General features: G+C 34.7%; 1 protein-coding gene across 1 annotated transcript in view; it reads right to left on the bottom strand.

Annotated features, from left to right (window-relative positions):
• The window catches only part of man2a1 (mannosidase, alpha, class 2A, member 1), a 90,033-nt gene that overhangs the window by 52,915 nt on the left and 15,035 nt on the right, over positions 1 to 22,083 (bottom strand). The window contains exons 4-6 of the mRNA XM_048189979.1: positions 16,653 to 16,824; positions 9,754 to 9,881; positions 7,531 to 7,704 (exon numbers count right to left, since the gene is read on the bottom strand). Of these exons, the coding sequence (XP_048045936.1) occupies positions 7,531 to 7,704; positions 9,754 to 9,881; positions 16,653 to 16,824 (474 nt within the window). The remainder of the gene's footprint in view (positions 1 to 7,530; positions 7,705 to 9,753; positions 9,882 to 16,652; positions 16,825 to 22,083) is intronic.

Genomic DNA, 22,083 nt, shown 5'->3' on the forward strand with positions numbered 1-22,083 from the left:
CTAAAACATTCTTTGTTCTATTATTTTACTTGTGTTGTTTAATGCAATGATTAATTAGATGCAGCTACATATAATGCCTAATGTTGGTTTTATTGCTTGTGTTGGACTACATGAGAAAGATATTTTTGTCTACCTGATGTAGGAGATTTAATGCGGGTACGGGTCAGGTCGCGGTTTTTATGTCAAACGGGTCGGGTCGGGTGCGGGCTAAAATTAGTATTTCTGTCAGATATCGGGTCGGGTGTGCTGTTAAAGGCGCCCTAGAATTGAAAATTGAATTTACCTTGGCATAATTCAATAATTAGAGATCTGTACATGGAAATGACATACAAGTGAGTCTCAAACACCATTGATTCCTCCTTCTTATGTAAATTTGATGTGTGCAAAAGACCTCTGAAGAACAGGCGAATCTCAACATAACACCGACTGTGACGCAACAGTCGGGATCATTAATATGTACGCCCCCAACTTTTGCATATGCCAGCCCATGTTCAAGGCATTACACAAGCCAGTATTAACGTCTGGAGCTGCACAGCCAAATCATCAGACTTTTATGCAGGTAAGCAAGCAAGGACAATAGTGAAAAATGGCATATGGAGCAATAATAACTGACATGATCCATGATAACATGATATTTTTAGTGGTATTTGTAAATTGTCTTTCTAAATGTTTCGTTAGCATGTTGCTAATGTACTGTTAAATGTGGTTAAAGTTACCATTGTTTCTTACTGTATTCACAGAGACAAGAGCCATGTCATTATTTTCATTATTAAACACCTGCAGTCTGTATAATTCATAAACACAACTTCATTCTTTATAAATCTCTCCAACAGTGTGTAATGTTAGCTTTAGCCCCGTTAGCCGCAGCATACTATCAAACTCATTCAGAATCAAATGTAAACATCCAAATAAATACTATACTTACGAGATTAGACATGCTGCATGACAAACACTTTGTAAAGATCCATTTTGAGGGTTATATTAGCTGTGTGAACTTTGTTTATGCAATGTATTATAGAGGCGTGAGCTTGGGAGTGGGGAGCGCGAGCATTTAAAGGGGAAGCATGCTGAATCGGCGCATTTTTAATTATGCCCCAAAATAGGCAGTTAAAAAATTGAATAATAAAAAATCTATGGGGCATTTTGAGCTGAAACTTCACAGACACATTCAGGGGACACCTTAGACTTATATTACATCTTGTTAAAAAGGGTTCGAGGCGGGTACGGGTTTATCAAACAAGACTTGTGCAGGACACAGGAACACGCTGAATACGGATACAAAGAGAAGAACAGACGTGCCAGCACAGAAAATCTACCATGCACAAGCTTACTGTTTGCAAAATATAGGAAGAATAATATAAATATTGGGGAAGAATAATAACAATTGGGGTTGGTATGAATGTATCTCTGAAGGGAAATTAGTAGCCTATTTATATATGCAGCGCTGCTTTGTGTATAGCAGTAACCAAGGAAATGCTATATCACTGCTGTTCCATAAGCGACACCTACTGTCAGAGAGTGAATTTGCATTTTCATTCAGTCCGTCTGCTGATTTTGTTTTGTTCAAGTGTCTTATCACAAAGCTAAAGTCAGACCATGCTGTCTTTGCTGTTAATCTTGAAATTATACAATAACATAAACTTAAAAACAACTGCTCATGCTCATGTGCATAACATCTTTGTTCGGACTGTGATAAAAATGCAGTGTTTGCCTCAAATATCAAAGTGGAAAAATAAACAACAAATTAATTTGCTTTTTAAAAAAAATCTGCAAACAGTATCAGAATTGGCTAATTTGCTTCTAAAAAAAAATTGGATTTGTCCATGAAAAATCTAAATGGGTGCTTAAAAAAATATTAAATAAAGCATTATTTTAAAAATCTAATTGTCTTTTTGCTGTAAAAACAAATGCATTTTTAAAGAGCAGTGTACTATACTATTGCAGCTTAATTTGTTGTTTATATGGTTCATATTAAAACAACTATTAGCACACTAAGGTTTATAAAAAAATAAATTAAAAAAAAGGTAATATGGCCCGCAATTGGTTATTTTTTTTTCCAATATTACCCTCAACCTAAAATGAGTTTGACACCCCTGCTTTAAATCCTTTGTTTTTGTAACTGGTTATTTTTAGGTTTTAAAAAGTACATAATTTATATTACTTTTATGAAACCACAGACAACATACTTGTGTCATTTACAGATTTCACAGTCTAGACTGAAAGGTTTTGCGGCAGAGCAAAGATTTTTTTTTAAAGGGCCCTTGAAGTAGTTATTTTGTCTTGCATTTTAATCTATATTAATTTATTTATTATGAATTTACACCTGTTGGAATGAATTGATGAAGCTTCATAACCAAAAAATAATTTAAAACATATTAATAATCTGGTAACACTTTAAAATAAGTGGGCAATACATTTGTTTTGGTATTTATTCATCTTTGTTAGTGATAGTTAAAAAAAAAATGCTTGTTTGCACAGATCTGTTAATAATATTAACATACAACTTTTAGTTCAATAATGTATTAGTAAATGCTAAAATTAAAACTTATGTTAACAAATGGAACCTTATTGTACTTTAAGTGTTACTAATAATATTTCTGTGCATTTAGTTCTGCTTGAAAAATAAATGCTACTTGGCTTGATATGTGATGTGTGGTACCACTGTATCTCAGCATGGGTTACTCGTAAAATAACAAGAAATTAAGAGATATTTTTCTTTTTCAGGATACATTTGGCATGGAGTGTTCGACTGAACTTGAACACTATCAACATGTAGCTACATGCAGGATGCTACCAAACAATAATTATACAGCCATAAATGACGAAATGCTGAGGGAGGAGTCCAGGGTGTGATGCACGGTCACTGCTCCATTATTATCATTAATTTAACCTGGCATCCTGTGTGATAAGAGCTTTCTGAGCTCCTGGCTTTTCTATTTGATGAACTCAACCAACATGAATGCTGGGCTCAATCTTGAGTTTTCATGTATAAAAAAACAGAACGTATCAACTGGACAAGCGATATCAACTCATCGCAGACTCACAACACAACATCGTACGATAGCTTCAAGCATGAGGTAGATGATTACGGCTCCTGTCAACATCTCAATTTGTGGTTATCTTTCAGGCCGAGGCGCTGAATGACCTCCAGTGATGGAGATGTATCTGGAAGTGAGCTTCTACTAGGCACAGATAGTGTTGGATCTCTTACAAACTGCTTTAGGGCCAGCAGCTGCAGATGCTTCATGGAAAACTGGATTTATCTCACTTCGACCTCTATTTCTAAATCATGAGGCTAAATGTAGCGAGCACCCCCACCTACCCAGGTTTTAATCAACGTAATCGCTAAATAAAAGATGGATTCAATCAATGGAAAGTGTGAATGGCACCACAGAGCAGCTCATGTGATTAGAACAGGCTCCTATAGAGATTTCCAATCAAACGTGTGAGGACACTCTGACACACACTGAGACTTAAAGGGACAGTTTACCCAAAGCTAAAAAATGATGTCCACTGCAAAAAAAAAAATTCCTCAGTATTTTTGTCTTGTTTTCTATTACAACCATCTAAACATTCTTAAAACAAGATACATTTACTTGAAAAGCAAAATGACTTAAGATACTAAGTCTTGTTTTCTGAAAAATGTATCCAAATTATGCTGCATTCACGCCACATCGGAATTAAGATAAATAAGAGATGACAACATGTGACATTGTACTTAGAACTGTTCATGTCCTTGGATACGTTTCTCTTGCACTATTAACTCCAAAGCAAATCTGTCATGTGGTACAAATCGCAGCTCTCAGAGTCTAAAGTTGTAATTACGAAGTTACACGATAACGTGAATGCTTTTTAAAAGTCAGAATAGTGAGCAGCGCAAATTAGCGTCTGGTTTAAGACATGTATTTTTTTTTGGGGGGGGGGGGGGGTTTGTAAATAATGGTGCATATACCAGTAAACTGACTAGCGCAAACCTTAGTAAATCACCTTGCATGAGGGGGGGGGGTTTGTAAATAATGGTGCATATACCAGTAAACTGACTAGCGCAAACCTTAGTAAATCACCTTGCATGATTCATTTAAATATTCTCCTCTCTATCTCTTTTATATCTGCCTTATGATAGAGGTGGGCTTCAGTGCCCTAATTTCCAATGGTATTATCTGGCATCTCAATTAAGAGCTAGAATTGGAAAAAAATTCAATTAACTCCCTCAGGTCTGAAAACGCGCCGGCGCGTTTTGCAGGATTTTTTTCACATTGCAGCAAAACAGACTTAAAATACTCCGTCATTTCTTGTCATAGAGACATAAGTAATATATCAATTGAAACTATAGAATGTCTTCTTTTATTTGTGTACACTCAAGAGTAAAAACACAGTGTTGTGCTTTTTGTAAAATAAAGAAAACTAACATGATGCGTGATCTCTCATCTCCCTCTGAACGAAGTCCAATCTGATAGTTCTCAGAAAATGAACTGTAACTTATGAATACTAATGACAAAAAAAATGACACTTATGTCTAAAGAAACGTTGAAATGTCAGGTTTTAAATTGTGCAAGTCAAGTCGAAAACAAACATTCTGTGTTTATGTAATCTGTATGAAAAGAGAGCCATGTCAGAAGTCCGTGATTCAGCTCATTATCCGCTAATGCGGCCACGCCCACGGAGCCAGCGCTATTCAGAGGCAAATTCAGAGGCAATACTTGTATGCATTGTCTCAATCGTGTATTTATTGTCTTGAAAAGTGTTTATTTGGATGTTAAAGCCATGGTTAGCAATCTCTAGAAGACATGCCGTTAGTTCCTGGTTCCTTTTCTTCTTTATATGAATTTGTGGCCTAAAGGTGTACAGAGCGCCCTCTGGCTGCAAGTATGAATTGAAAACACAGTATCCAGCACTTATAGTGATGACAATAAATATTGAATAAATATTACTCCTCAGTATATAAAATTGACATAATATATAAGAATCCATCAATATTTCTCCAAATGTGCATGCTTTTAAGCTAAAAGCCTATATGAAATGCCATAGAGGTAACATAATTGTTCAGACACTTTGCATCACAGAAATACATTATATTTTAAAGAATATAATAGAATACCATTATTTTAAATTGTAATAATATTTCACAGTATTGCTGTTTATGATGAGCTGAGACATGATTACAGAGGGTTTTTTTCACAGCCTACCTGACTGAAAGGCCTCATTAATATGCAAGTGATTTCAGGTCATTATTATGTGATTCTTTTGTCTTCTCAGGTGCAAATGACCCATTATTCATGACGATTCACGCCTCCACGCATACTGTGTTTCTTGAAAAAAAGTGTCTTACAAACACTAAATCAATATATTGTTTTATATGAAGGAGTAGGCAGCATAATTTTTACATAATTCTGAAGCAAAAACTCTAGTCTACAACCTCCAATACCCAGAAGTCTTGTGAACACAGATTTAATATACTTTTTTTGGCCTTATTTCAGTGACTTAAGTTTTTTGTTTTTTCAATAACCACGCATAAACATTATTCCTTCAAAAATACAAACATGTACATACATGTTCCTCACATATTATGGTAGCCTAGTTTGTGCTGAATACAGTGTAATGACACTTTTGTCATTTATATGTTTATGAACAACGGAAAAAAGCACAAATGTCAGGGCATGTTAAAACTTTTCCAAGTCCCAAATCAGCCTCAGACTCCAGAGGGTTAAATCAGATTTGTCTCTGGAAACGTATTTATATGACCCAGACTGTAAAGTATTCAAGAAAATGAAGGAAAACGTTACAAATCCAATAGTTCTAAACATGGTAAGGCTGTGGCATGAAACACAGAGATATTTGAATATCTCGTATACATATTCAGTACCTCGTTACTGCCCTATATGAGGAAATGCAAAATTTATTCCAGGCAGAACAGATGTAGGCTTCAAATTATGGGCAGAGAAAGGTATTAAGCATATAAAAGATTTGTATATGGAAGATAGACTAATGTCCTTTCAAGAAGTAATTACTAAATTTGGTATATCTAAAAAATCATTTCTTTATGTATTTGCAAATAAGGAGTTTTATTTTGTCATTTCAGAAGTATTAGTATCTTGGAAAAGGAAGTCACCAAAAATTGTTATAGTTTGGGTCGGATTTCACTTTTATATATTATGTTTGTAGAAGAATCTCATGAGTGTGCAAACTCTCGATTAGAAGCATGGAGTAAGGACCTCAATGAGGAAATATTAATGACTGACTGGAGAGAGGTCTGTAGAGATGATCAGATGCAAACTGTTAATACAAGATTAAAATTGTTACAATATAATTGGCTAATGCGAGTATATGTAACTCCGGTATTATTAAATAAATTCAATGAAAATATTACAGACATCTGTCCTACATGCAATTCATGTAAAGGCACTTTCTTTCATTGTGTATGGGAATGTGAGGAGATCTTGAAATTCTGGAAGGGAGTGCAGATTATGACAGACAAAATAATCAATGTCTCTATTTCCCTTGAACCAAAAAGAATATAGGAGAAGAGAATATATATTTGTCCAAATGTGTACTCTACAAGCTAAACGTCTTTTAGCACTTCATTGGAAAAAATTAGAGGTACCAAGTATAGGGAGGTGGCTTAAAGAAATGTCAATGAATATGTCGCTGGAGATAATAACATATATTATTAAAGGTAGATATAAGGCTTTTGAAGATGCTTGGAACCCCTTTATGATTTTCTTAGGAAAAGAAAACAATGGGGATATATCTGATGGGATGTTAGAAGATATGTAAGAAAAGTATTGTTTTATGTTGTATTAGGAGGCCTTAATTCTATTTTATTTATTTATTTATTTTTTATTATTATTATTTTTTTTTTTTGGGGGGGGGGGGGGGGACTTGTGTATGTATTTGTGGGTGTAAATATGTGTATATATTGTTTTCCTTTATGTTGATTAATTGTATGTGAATATGTGGATTTATGTCAAAAGTTTGTGTTGTTATAACATGTTGTCTTTGTTTTGTAATCTAAAAAAGCAATAAAAATATATAAAAAAAATTTAAAAAAAAAAAAAAAAAAAAATATATATATATATATATATATATATATATATATATATTCTCCTCCCATAAATTTTGTGTCTGAAAGGGAAACTCCTACAAATGCACATGCAATAAGGTCAGCAGCAAAAATAACCATGTCCACACCCTTTCACCACGTGACTTTAGAAAATCCTGACAGTATTTAAGACAGTATAAGCTGTTAGTAAATCTGGCCCTTAATATCTTAAGTCATTCTGCTTCATAACTGTATCTTAATTTAAGAATGTTTAGATATTTGTACTGACAAACAAGTCAAAAATAAAGACTGAGATAAAGAGTCCAAGGGACCTGCAATCAATTACATGAATATTTACTAGTTTACAGTAATACAGAAAAACATCATGAATATTAAAGCACTGCATAAATGGACTATAAGAAGATTTTCATCCATAAAGACGTAGTGGTTTAATTTAACGTTATCTTCCAACATTAAGATCAGTTGCTCACCCCAGTTCTGTCTCCAGAAGAACTCCAGGGTCTTCTGAGAGGCAAAGTGTTTCTTCACTGAGTAGTGCACTCTCTGGATCAGCATGTTGGACAAACCAGCCTGTCTGAGCAGATAAGCCTGGGTAGGAGCATGACCGAACGGATCCACAGCCCAGCCAGTCTTGGGTTTCACTCCTAACAAACAAGTAGGGGAATAAAACTTTAGATTAAATAAACAAATAAAAATATTCAATAAATTGTCATTTGTTTAAAGTCTCTGGCTGAAATTGTCACCTATTTTTAGACTAGCTATAGTGTCAAAGGGCTCCAAGTCTCTCAAGTCAATGTATATTTGGGCATCAAGTTACAAAATATGCATTACATACTAAACATTAAAAGTGAGTAGTACTATAAGTGTTTTCCACCACTATATGTAGTTAAATGTAACATATTGTCTTGCACCATCCCTCAGAAATGTTCAAAGAAGTTTTAGTAAAATAACAAGTATACATATTACTATTTCTGATCATTATTCTTTCTACTTATGGAAAAGCATTACTGATGCATATACATGAGAATGACTCAATAATATTCTTCCTTGTGTTTATTTAGTGGAAAACAGAATATAAAATATGCCATGATTATTTAAATAGATTTCAAATGTTTTACTCTATTGTATTTTACTGCTTTGATTGAAAGCCATCCGAACAATTATAAATATAGTAATATACACTACCATTCAAATGTTTGGGTTCAGCATTTTTTTTTTTTAAGAAATTAATAATTTTTCAGCAAGGATTATTTATAATTTATTTATTTAAGTATAAATAAAAAAAAAATGTATCACTGTTTCCACAAAAAATTGAAGCAGCACTGTTTTCATTGATACTAATAAATATTTTTGAGCACCAAATCAGCCTATTGGAATGATTTCTGAAGGATCATGTGACACTGAAGACTGGAATCATCGCTGCTGAAAATTCAGGTCTGCCATCACAGGAATAAATTACATTTTAAAATATATTAAAGTAGAAAACAGTTATTTTAAATTAAAAAAAAATATTTCACAATATTACTGTTTTTTACTGTATTTTTTATCAGAAAATTGCAGCTTTAGTGACCATAAGAGACTTCTTATGTCTTGTGTCTTAACACACACACAAACACAAATCAAACTGAACCCAAACCTCTAAACAGTAGTGTCTATAACAATTTTATTTTAGCTATATCACCCATCTCTTGTTGCATTTGTAGAAACAGCTAATACAATTATCCACTTAAGTTAAAACTTGGTCAGGACACATACAAAAAATTGAGAATCAGTAGAGCATTTACAACAACTCTGAACGTAAAGAGAGGAGATTCTCAGAAAGGACTCATTAAACTTAGTAAAACACAGGAGATGCAGGTAATCTTGAAGGGCATGAGTACCCGAAGAGACTTGTGTTTATATTCATGAGCAAATGAGCATGAGCAAACCTTAACACAGCAGCACAAAGTTCTCCTGATTGTAATACTGGGAGCATGGCATCAACCGCTAAACAAGTGTTGTTTGAAATCCAAAGACTCACTGTAATATCCATCTCTTCAATCAATCTATATTTGAAAACCAGTCTACTGACAGCTGAGATATCAGGAGAGCAGATGGTAGAGTGCATATGTAGTAATGAGAGCCAGGGCTATGCTCCATGTTTTAATACACTAATAATGAACATTGAAAAAAATCTCCCAGAGGTCTTTGAGCCAATATGGGAAGCATAAATATGTAGTGGAGCTAAAATTCCTTTTAGTATTGCAGTTAAGATGTTTAGCATTCTGGGTTTCACAACCCAGATCTTGAGCTGAGGTTGATTCAGAATTTAAAAGGGTCTGAAACAAGATATTGCTACCCAGTTCAACCTAGGACCACCCACAGTCCCTTCGAACTGGAAAAAGTGGAAAGTTATTTCTCGATATAACAAGTTATAATCTGATTAGTTGACTTTACATAAATTCTGGATGTAAAAGTACACAGCACTTTTATCAATCTACCAAAACAAAGTTGCATTCTCAAAGTACCAGATTTTCCCCCCAATTTTTCCACAACATTGTTTCACATTGGCATAATAATATATATTTTATGAAGATATGAGGTAAACATGAAATGAATCTTAGATTTGATGTGGACATCAACCACTCTGCTGTTAAATAAAGGAAGCGAAGTAAAGGGGAGTAAAGGGGACAAGAAGCAATACATTTACATACCCAAATTTTTCTCCAACCACTGGTGGCCTTCAACTAACTGATCAATCAATGCAAAGTAGTGAGCGTTGGCTTCATCAGGCATCACCCAGCCTCCTGTAGCCACCTCGAACTGGCCGCTCTCTACAAGCCTGTATCAGAGAAAGAGAGTGAATGAAAGAGATGAAAGGAGAGAAAAATCTTCTTTACCCTACTAAAGTCAACATGATACTGCATTCACAAACTCATTGTACTTCTGTAAGGATTTGACAAATCAGGAATTGATTGGATCATGAAAAGCAGGGTTATTTTCATTTAATGATTTCACACTAGCACTTATGGTGCACAACCGGGTTCGATTGACGTCAGAGTTGGGTTCGTTTGGATGACATAAACGTTGTTTTCCAAACCGTACCCGAATACACCTAAAAAGGGTGGGCTGGGGTATGGTTCATGTGAACTCTGGTACGGTTTGCTGATGATATTAATGCAATCGTACTAAATCGCAGAAGTGAACCGCTACTAATGACATTAATTGATGACAGCAATCGATCTTGGGTTTGGACTAGGCAATCGAAACAAGTGTGAAAGCACCCTAAAACTAACAAAAACAAGGTTTCTAGAGTCAATTCGAGACCAAGTACTAATTTGCTCCCTAATTTTAGATAAATCATGACCATGCTGTAATTCACTCCTAGTTGTAGTTAAATCAAGACCACTTTATTCTAATTCGTTCCCTAGTTTTAGTTCAATTGAGATCACATTGCATATTAAAGGTGCCATCGAATTGAAAACTGAATTTACCTTGGCACAGTTGAATAACAAGAGTTCAGTACGTGGAAATGACATACAGTGAGTCTCAAACTCCATTGTTTCCTCCTTCTTATATAAATCTCATTTGTTTAAAAGACCTCCGAAGAACAGGCGAATCTCAATATAACACCGACTGTTACGTAACAGTCGGGCTCATTAATATGTACGCCCCCAATATTTGCATATGCCAGCCCATGATCGAGGCATTACACAAGCGCAGCCAGTATTAACGTCTGGATCTGTGCACAGCTGAATCATCAGTCTAGGTAAGCAAGCAAGGACAACAGCAAAAAATGGCAGATGGAGCGATAATAACTGACATGATCCATGATTACATGATATTTTTAGTGATATTTGTAAATTGTCTTTATAAATGTGTCGTTAGCATGTTGCTAATGTACTGTTAAATGTGGTTAAAGTTACCATCGTTTCTTACTGTATTCATGGAGACAAGAGAGCCGTCGCTATTTTCATTTTTAAACACTTGCAGTCTGTATAATGCACAAACACAACTTCATTTATAAATCTCTCCAACAGTGTGTAATGTTAGCTTTAGCCACGGAGCACCATCAAACTCATTCAGAATCAAATGTAAACATCCAAATAAATACCATACTTATGCGATTAGACATGTTCCATGACGAACACTTTGTAAAGATCCATTTTGAAGGTTATATTAGCAGTGTGAACTTTGTTTATGCACTGTTTAAGGCAAGCGCGAGCTCCGTGGGCGGGGAGCGTGAGCATTTAAAGGGGCCGCAGCCTAAATCGGCTCATATTTAATGATGCCCCAAAATAGGCAGTTAAAAAAATTAATAAAAAAAATTCTATGGGATATTTTGAGCTGAAACTTCACAGACACATTCAGGGGACACCTTAGACATATATTACATCTTTTAAAAAGACGTTCTACGGCACCTTTAATTGCTGCCTAGTTTAGTCCAATCGTAGCCACTTCGCTCTAATTCACTGCTAGTTTTAGTTAAATCAAGAACTTTATACTAATTCGTTCCTCAGTTTTAGTTAAATCGAGACCACTTTGTACTAAATCGTGACTAGTGTTGTCTAAAGTAATGTTACTTTGGTTCCAAATCGATACATACATTTTTAAAACATAGCAATAGGTGGCTGCTTTCAAATGCTCCAGTGAATATTTGTACGAGAACTCTGTGAAAAGTGTCAAAGGTTTCTATTTACGTACAGCATTGAGCATTGTAGCCAGACAAATTTTTTGTTGAGCGCATGAACGCAACAGCCAATTAGAGGAGTTTAAGTTAGTCAGAATCCACTTTATATGCCAGAGTTTGTTCAGTGAGAGCTCTGCACACTTGCAAATCGTTTTGTTATTATAACCAACAAAGTATAAATGTGATGTAAGTAAGAGATACATTGTGCAGTATACACATATATTTTGATTATAAAGAGTTTTTTTACTTAGTGAGCTAAGAGAGTGCTCTTTGCTCGGTTTCTGTATATAACCCATTCACAATTTGAAAAAAAGGTTTATTTTTAATGCTGCTAACTACACATTGCAAAGTTTCGGGAGTGACACCCATGTTAAAATGCAACACTGATGTTTGACATAGTGATAAACTTAGTAACCAAATATAAAACATATTAATAGCAATAATTTACTAATTTCATTTTTTATTTTTTTATTTAATTAAATTAAAAAAAAATTTCAAAATAAAATAGCTTTAGTTAAATCATGACCATATTGTTCTAATTTGTTCTTGTTTTAATGTAGGTAAATAATGTCCATGATGGAAATGGATTAGTAAAATCTGGATCTTGAAGGAAAACCCCAGATTCAAGAGTGGAAGAGTCTGTTCGGATGAATACATCTCATCTAGAACGTTAATACCATTTGATGAAGGATTATGAAGCCGAATTTTTACTTCAGAATAACAATAACACCAGGAATGTAAAGTATGTAAGGTCGATTTTGACGCATTTAAACTAAGAAGAGGACAAAGGAGATGTTTCACCACTGCAGTCTGACAGCTTTTCTTCAGGGTTTTCACTACAAAGCACTTTCTCCACATATGCAGTATTACACACAGTAACATTTTTTTATATATTTTCAGATTTATTGAGCTTTGCTGCTGCAAACTAATTATTTTCTTGAACAGAGAGCAGACACCTTGGGTAATGGTATCCCTTATTAGAAGTTCTCCAGTTCTCCAGGCCTGATTGCCAGTCAGCAGCTTTTCTCTGTAATGCTGAATATTTCAGCTGCGAATCGTACAGCGCGGCCCTCTGGAGGCCAGTAATAAGAGCGGCGGTAGCAAAACCAAGAGCACAAGCTCAGCACGTAACTGACAGAAACTTTCAAAATTACTTTGAAAAATGGTCTGTTATTCTCGAATCAATCACTGGCCAAGAGAAAAGGCCACTGGGCAGCAGTGATTAGATCCTTCATTAAAGTCAACGTTAATTCAAAAACCACCCTATTCTCTTTCTTAATACATGCTCCTGTGGCCGCTTAGACTAGCCTTAAAAGTTAGCCATGTCATTTTTTTTTTTTCAAGACTGGTTCTAACTTTTTGAAGTCAGTTACAGAAAAAGGTACAATGGTCTAATTTGAATCAGAAAAGTAAGATTGATCACCTCTTGTCTTACTGCTAGTTGGTTAAACTAGTTCTTATGACACAGTCTTAAATGGGTCCTTGATTATGATTATGATTTCACTTTAGTTAGTGTGTAATGTTGCCGTTTGAGCATAAACAACATCTGCAAAGTTATGACGCTCAAAGTTCAATGCAAAGGGAGATATTTTCTTTTAAAGAAATCAATTTTGAGAACTACAACAAACGGCTTCTTAGGGACTACGACTTCTTCCGAGGTTTGTGACATCACAAACCCCAAAATTTACATAAACCCTGCCCCCAGGAACACACAACAAAGAGGGTGAGGCATGTTAGGCTGCTTTAGAGAAGAGGAAGAGTTGTTGTAGTAGAGTGTTGTTACCATGCCGTCATTTTACGCCGGACTGCTTCACAAATGAGGGTCAATTAAACACTGGATTCGCAAAAAGATTAACATGACGGCACATGCTAGTTGATGAGTTGAATCAACTCCATAGCAACTACATAAATTTATCCACTAACCATTCAGAAACGTGCAGTTGCATTCTATAAGTTGTAACTTCTTCCTGAATACTCTCCATCAGTGTCCGACTCTAGTTTGAACAATGTAAGGCTGAACACCGTTACTGACAATCCTCATTTTGGCTGCATGATGTTCTCCAGTTTTGTTGTTGTTGAGCAACCAAAGTGCAAGCTATTAAAGCTCCGCAGCAGCTCATTTGCATTTAAAGGGATACCTAATTTTAAAATGAAAATTTGATGTTTTATCTGCTTACACCCAGGGCATCCAAGATGTAGGTGTTTTTATAAACATCATTTATAAAATGGAGGTTTGATGTAATAAAACCATGTTTTTTAGTAGTTTACTTCCGTTTGTATAACAATTGTTGTACTACAGGCTTCATGTTTAAACTACGCCAAAGCGCATATACACCTCACGCACCGGATGCCGTGCGTGCGCTCCGGCAGTTGGACATACAGTAGTGGTGTATTAGAGGTAAAAAATTATATAAATACTGTTCTGTTTCTCACACAAACTGATCGTTTCGTGTCTTAGGACATCAATGTGTCGTCACGAGCCGCAGGGTTTAATGTGGATTTGTCTGTGCATGTTTTTTTTACTCTCATAGATTTTGTTACCATTGCCACCCATTATACTACTGACAGATTGCAACAGTTGGAGTTAAAAATCAGCATTTGTATTCTACTGAAGAAACAAAGTCACCTACATCTTGAATACCCTGGGGGTAAGCAGATAAACATCAATATTCATTTTTGGGTGAACTATCCCTTTAAAAGGACACACACAAAAATGGCGTGTTTTGCTCACACCCAAATAGGGGCAAATTTGACAAGCTATAATAAATGGTCTGTGGAGTATTTTGAGCTGAAACACATTCTGCGGACATCAGAGACTTATATTACATCTTGTGAAAAGGGACATAATAGGTCCCCTTTAACATAATGGCTAAGTTATGCAACTGGCCCCTGGTCTTATATATGTTCCTGGTCTTACTATGCACGATGCAATGCATGTTTTTCGAAAAATGGAAGAAAAAAAAAGTAATAACTTTACTCAGACATACCAAGTAATGGATGACGAGCATCATTGTATGTTGACTCTGACCCTACTATGACCCTTTCACCATCATTTAAGACATATTTGGTTCATTTTAGACTACAGCTGCAATTTAGACGATGGAATATGAGTTTCTGAATGCTTCCTATATCAAGTTACATGAAATTGAGATTCAGGTGAGGTTAGGACAATTTGAAACTATGTTCACATGCTCATCGATTAGCAGCATATGAAATATTTGAAAAGTCTCATTTCCAATTCTACAATTTATATATAAACAGTATATATATATATATATATATATATATATATATATATATATATATATATATATATATATATATATATATGCCAGCATATATTGGAATTTATGGACTTATCTACAGTTCCTATTTTCCTGAGTAGACTCCTGAGCACAGACAACTTGATTTATTCTGAAGATACACCTTCATATATGTGGCAGTAAAAGAAATTGAATCATTATGCTAGACCTTGATTCGGCTGATATAAAATGAAATAAAACCTGCTCATGCCTGCCAAAAATCTTGATTTGGAGTCAGCCAAGGCCATCTTGGAAATAAACGGGGAGGAGGGGCAAATGTTCAAAAAGAATAGAGCTCGCTTGCTTCAAACTCTTTCTGTGCATCAAATCAATAATGAATAAATATTGGCGTTGGATTTTTCATTTGACTTCAGCCTCCACCTCAGGCCATTTTGAAAGATCTCTAATTGGAATTCAAACCCACAGCAGAAATGTTTATTACATTTCCACATGGCATTTGAGTCTTTTCCCCAAGGGTAGTTCAACAATGAACACGACCAGTTCTGTATATTTGACATGCATTTATAGCCCATCTTCTCCTGTGACAGTGTTGTTGACCTAGTAATCATATGTACAGTACCTGTCAAAAGTTTGGAAACGTTACAATTTTTTAATGTTTTAGAAAGAAGTCTCTTATGCTCACCAATGCTGAATTTATTTCATAAAAAAAAAAAAAAAATTAAAAATATATATTTTTTTTTTCTCTCTGTAATGGCAAAGCTGAATTTTCAGCATCATTACTCCAGTCTTCAGTGTCACATGATCCTTCAGAAATCATTCTAATATGCTGATTTGGTGCTCAGGTAACATGTTTTATTATCATCAATATTGGAAAACAGTTGCTTAAAGTTTTTGTGGAAATGGTGATACCTTTTTTAGGATTCTTTGATGAATAGAAAGTTCAATGAACAGCATTTATTCGCATTTATTAAATAGAAATCTTTTGTATCATTATAAATATCTTCACTGTCGCTTTTGATCAATTAAGAATATTAAAATATGCATATTATCATATTTCTGAAGGATCATGTGACACTGAAGACTGGAGTAATGATGCTGAAAATTCAGCTTTGTCATCACAGGAATAAATTAAATTTTTTAATTTATTAAAACATAAAACAATTATTTTAAATAATATTTCACAATATTACTGTTTTTACTGTATTTTTGATTAAATAAATATAGTCTTAATAGGGAGCATAAGATACTTCTTTCAAAAACAATTGTGATGTTTCCAAACTTTTGACAGGTAAACAGCACATTGTATACATTTTTGGAAAAAAAATGGTTATGAAAATATATATACTAGAATCTAAATTTGGTGTCATTACCATTATTAAAACATAGTATGTTTGTATCATACCAATGTCTGGACTTAATTTTGTTGTTGTTTCATTTTTGCACATAAACCATCATCTGAGAGCTAGGCAATAAAGTACAAACTTTGAGCTTAATTAAAATGGGACCAAAAGCACAATGGAGTCCTCCAAAACTCCTTCACATCTCCCAGTCTTGCTTATACCAGACCTGTGTGTGTGTGTGTGAACGCTGCAATAATTAATCCATAAATTACACCAACGCATGAGGATGAATGGATATTAACAACAGAGAAAAGCCTCACCTCCTGACAGCATCTCGTTTCTGATCGTCGATGTTGTCCCACCATTTTGAAAAATATGAGATCTCAGACCAGATCATTTTTCGCCGACTGTCTTCGTGTAATTTCACCACCATGTTGTTGAGAATGTGTTGTGTCTGGTCCCGATAGTAGTCATCGAACGTCTTCAACCAGCCTGAGCAGAACATAACGCAAACTTGTCAGAAGTTGCTGAGATTATGTTATTAATGACTTGATATTTAAAATGGTTTTAACTCAAAAATTTTTATTCTGTCATCATTTATTCACTCTCATTTCATTCCAAACCATTCTTTCTTCTGTGGAACACAAAAGGAGATGTTCAGCAGAATGTCTAAGCCATTAAATGACAGCGAACGGGGATCAGGAACAACCGTAGTTACCATTCATTTTCAGTGTATGGAAAAGAACAACTCCAATATTCTGCAAAATATCTCATTTTGTTTTCAATCCAAGAAAAAAGTAATAGGTGCAACAAAAAAAATGTGTAGATTACATCTTTACAGGGCTTCATGGTATCAGCATATTTTTGGACATGTACAGTACCATTATAGTTTGAGATAACATGAACATGTTGTGGTATATGAATATGGTACTCATTCATTAATATATTTCATGGTATAAAACCTGACATTCAAAAGTTTGGGGTTGCAAGAATTTTTAAAGAAAAAAAATTTTCATAAAGGCTACATTTATTTGACCAAAATACAGTAAAAACAGTAAAAAAAATAATAATAATAATACAATATACTATATATATATATATATATATATATATATATATATATATATATATATATATAGTAAAATGTCAGATTTGTGTGATGGCAAAGCTGAATGTTCAGCAGCCATTACACCAGTCTTCAGTGTCACATGATCCTTCAGAAACATACATTTTTATACATTTTATAGGATTTGATGAATTTTAATTAATAAATTGAAAGTTCAAAAGAGCAGCAATTATTTGAAATTGAATTTTTGTAATATGTATTTATCAATTTACATTCCCATCCCCCCCCCCCAAAAAAAAAATCGTACTGACATCAAACTTTTGAGCTGTAGTGTATATCAATATATAAGTGTATGTAGTGTACACTAGCATCACCACATTCAGTAAGACAGTACTGAATTTTTGTATTAAAAAAAACAGAAAGGAAAGGGGAAAAAAGTGGAATGTTTGGTAATACAGGAAGCAGGAAGAACCTGTGATGATTGCTATAGTGTCTGGTTGCTAGTGCAAATGTACAATAATTCATTGTTAAACTATTGACGCAATATATAATATATAGTATCAATGTTACAAACTCAGGTCGACAAGCAATACAAGTTTGAAGTCTTAAATGAAAACCGGCAAATATTTAAAAGTGAAGTGTGTAATATCTGCACCACAATCGGAGCCAAACGAAATTGCAAACAAAAAGACATTTCGCAAACACTCCCACAGTCTTTAACTATTTATGCAAACTTACACCTTGCAAACAGAAACACGCCTACTTTAGTAATAATTACAGATATTTTAATCCCACATGAAATGTGCATAAGCATGAAATGACAGGCATCAAGTTTTAATAATCGCAAATCAAACATTATTGAGAAAACTAATCCTAATAACTAGAGATGTACTTACAGCTGTCTAAAGACATTAAACTGGCATAGGAGAATGTATTTAAGCAAGACCATAACTGACAGTTGCTACAGATCCTTTACCATAAACATCACATAACGACATTTAACAGGAAACACAACATCACCTTCCAAGAACCAGATTTCTCCACTTAAAGCATTGGTTTATTTTGAGGGGACTAACGAGCTGCTCTCCAACTAAATGATAACAAATACAGTATATTACATAATTACATAAATATAAATTAAAAGTTGATTATGAATTAAATGCAAGTCTGTTTTTGCACATGTTTTTGTTTCCTTTTTTAAATCGACATTTTGACAAGAAACAACAATGTACACATGAGGGAAATGTTGACTGAAGAAAAACGGGACAGGTCAGGTTACCAAACACGCTAACAATGAGCATGTTTACACATGTTTTACACGTACGCCAACATGCTGATATCTATCAAAAACCAGTTAATTAAAAAATGTACTGGTTTACATGCAAATCAGTAACCTGGCAATGCAGTTAAACCACGTTTACAAGACTGTATTAAAAAACAGGTTATTACCAGGTGGTGTATTTCACTAAGAGTATTCTATTTATTTTGTGTGTTGTGATGTTAAATAAAGCATTAAAACCACCAGAGAGTTACAAAATGTTTCACAGACTCATTCTCCTCTCATTTTTGAACTTTCTACAACTGTACTACTTGTCCTTTGGCTGCACGAGATGAGAACAAACACTTTTTATATTTCTTGGGTGAAGAAAAATTCTGAGTTCGCGATATATTTCTCACCCCCTACCACGAAAACCTTGCACTTCAATAAGCCCACAGAACGCAAGTTAAGGTGTTTACATGCCGAAATTGGGGTAACGTGCAAAAATCTAGCTCTACGTCGATAAAGGAAAACGGTTTAATGAGTTTACATGACTACGCACGTTTGTTAAAGTACCCCTGTGGTGAAAATTTTAATGTCGTTTGTATGTCTATGTGGGGTTTTGCTTTAATATGCTTTAAGACAAACCACGTGCAAATTCATAAGTCAACACCATTGCTGAGTATTTTCTATTTAAAACTGCAGTGAAAAAAAGTGGTTTGAAATTGCTGGTGTTTCTGATGTCACAAACTAACTTGTAACCAATCGATGTTTAAATGTGTCATTTTGGTTTCAGTTTTAAGGGATAAAAGTATTGACCACAGGGGACTTTAAGAATAATCGGTTAAAGAACGTGCATATAACTGCACTCAGTGAAGTCAAACAGCTACAGCTTATGACCATTACTAGCCGTTCAATTTGCCTGTGTGTGTGTGTGTGTGTGTGTGTGTGTGTGTGAGAAAGAGAGAGGGAAAGAGAGAGAGAGAGTGAGAACATCGCATGTTTATTCACCTGGTAATGTTTGCTTAAAATAGTTGGAAGAGGTTCATGATGGAAGACATGTAGTTACCCAAAAACAATCTAGTCACACTTGAGTGAGTAGTTAGGATTTTATTATTATCTTTAATATTTATTAAAAAAAATTTTTAATGTGGCGGGCTCTTTAATTAGCATGCCGACAGTGTGCTGTGTTTTATCTGTAAGACAGTTTGCCTAGAAAAACCTTCTCTGATAAAGTGCTTCTTTGACCATTATTTTAGAATGTATATCAGAGGATCTGTCAGATTTACATCACGTAAATTCACCCATTTTAACCGAAATACATACAAGTAAGTGGCCAGTGAACTGGGAGAAGAGTAGAGTAAACTTTATTGTTTCATACATAATTTTTACATTCATAAAATTATATTTGAAAGGATTATTTTTGCAGCTTCCATAGACATATGTGCATGGAATTTGAATTTAACAAACTATAAATGTCTCTCTCTCTACATATATATATATATATATATATATATATATATATATATATATATATATATATATAGTAGGCTACTTACTGAGCACGTCATTTTCTGGCTCAGTGCCAGCCAAAGCACAAAACATGTTTGAATTTAGCAGTGACGCACCAAAATGTCTAATCACACTGGTGCAATCGTACTCAAAGTGTTAAAATCAATCCCATTTCGGGGGTGGAGGGGGGACAAATTGAAACTGAGGGGGCACAAATCAGATCTGAGGGGCAATGCCCCCTTTTTCCCCCTCGTGGCGCCGGGCCTGTTGTGACCCTGAATTCTCTTGCGCTTCATCAAGCTGAACACATCTGTTAAAACCTCCTAAATATCAGGATCAGGTGAACATGCCATGAGGGTCAACAGGGGTTCTGTTTGCAATATCATTTCCTGTTTTATGGTTTTCCTGTAACATGACAACAGAATGGCTTGCAGCAATGATTACTTTCAATATTAATAATATTTTACACAAAACTGCTTCACTGCTTATTTAAGAAATAATAATGCCAAACATTATGCCAAAATAAATCATAACGCTTTTCTTTCGAGAATTACAGACTCTTTATGTTTTTTGGTTTTTTTTCCCTGAGAATGGTTAAACCAACCAGATATTTTTTTATTTTTTGCTCTACAAAATATCAAAATGATTGGAAATTCTGAAATAGAAAAAAATGTTTATCATAGAAGAGGTGTATAAATGTGTTTTCTTGATGAAACATCTGAGATCTTAAAGACAGGACTGACCTTGAAATTTTTCACAAATAATGGCTGAAAATAATCCTGGCTGAAGCATTCCCTAGTTCTGCAAACTGCTGTCTTTGATTAATGTAGAGACTCTGACAAAGCACATATACTTGCAATTAAGAAACTTTAATCATACATTAAAGGGATAGTTCACCCAAAAATGAAAATTTTATGTTTATCTGCTTACCCCCAGCGCATCCAAGATGTAGGTGACTTTGTTTCTTCAATAGAACACAAATGATGATTTTTAACTCCAACCGCTGCCGTCTGTCAGTCAAATAATGCGAGTGGATGGGAACTTCTACTATAAGAGTAAATAAAACTTGCATAGACAAGTCCAAATTAAACCCTGCGGCTCGTGACGACACATTGATGTCCTAAGACACAAAACGATCGGTTTGTGCGAGAAACCGAACAGTATCATTTTTTACCTCTAAAACACCACTGTGTCCAACTGCGTTCAGGACTCGCTTAGTAAGGTCTGATCGCACTCTGACAACGACAGCGATGTCTCGCACACATACTTCAATGAGTGCTAGACATCACTTCTGCTGTCAGAGCGTGATCAGACCTTACTAAACGAGTGCTGAACACAGTTGGACATAGTGGTGTATTAGAGGTAAAAATGATATAAATACTGTTCAGTTTCTAGCACAAACCGATCGTTTCGTGTCTTAGGACATCAATGTGTCGTCACAAGCCACAGGGTTTAATTTGGACTTGTCTGTGCATGTTTTTTTGACTCTTATTGTTCGAGTTCCCATCCACTCGCATTATTTGGCTGACAGACGGCAGCGGCTGGAGTGAAAAATCATCATTTGTGTTCTACTGAAGAAACAAAGTCACCTACATCTTGGATGCCCTGAGGGTAAGCAGATAAACATCAAATTTTCATTTTTGGTGAACTATCCCTTTAAAAGAGATAAAAGACAATCTAGATGTAAAAATGAGATTCTACAATCAAAGTAGGAGAACTTCAGGTAATGCTTGTCATATTTAATTTTTGGACAGACTGCTGTATATCTGACAATGATTTCCTTCTTGTTCATTCCTCATGTTGAATGTAAAATATGAATTGCACACTTGGCAATTCACAAGGGAAGGTCAAGTAAATAAATTTCCTGTTTTTGTAGAATGCCATTTCATTTTTAGCTCTTTGGCGGAAGAGGAAG

Source organism: Megalobrama amblycephala, linkage group LG4 (assembly GCF_018812025.1).
Source record: "Megalobrama amblycephala isolate DHTTF-2021 linkage group LG4, ASM1881202v1, whole genome shotgun sequence".
Taxonomy (NCBI): domain Eukaryota; kingdom Metazoa; phylum Chordata; class Actinopteri; order Cypriniformes; family Xenocyprididae; genus Megalobrama; species Megalobrama amblycephala.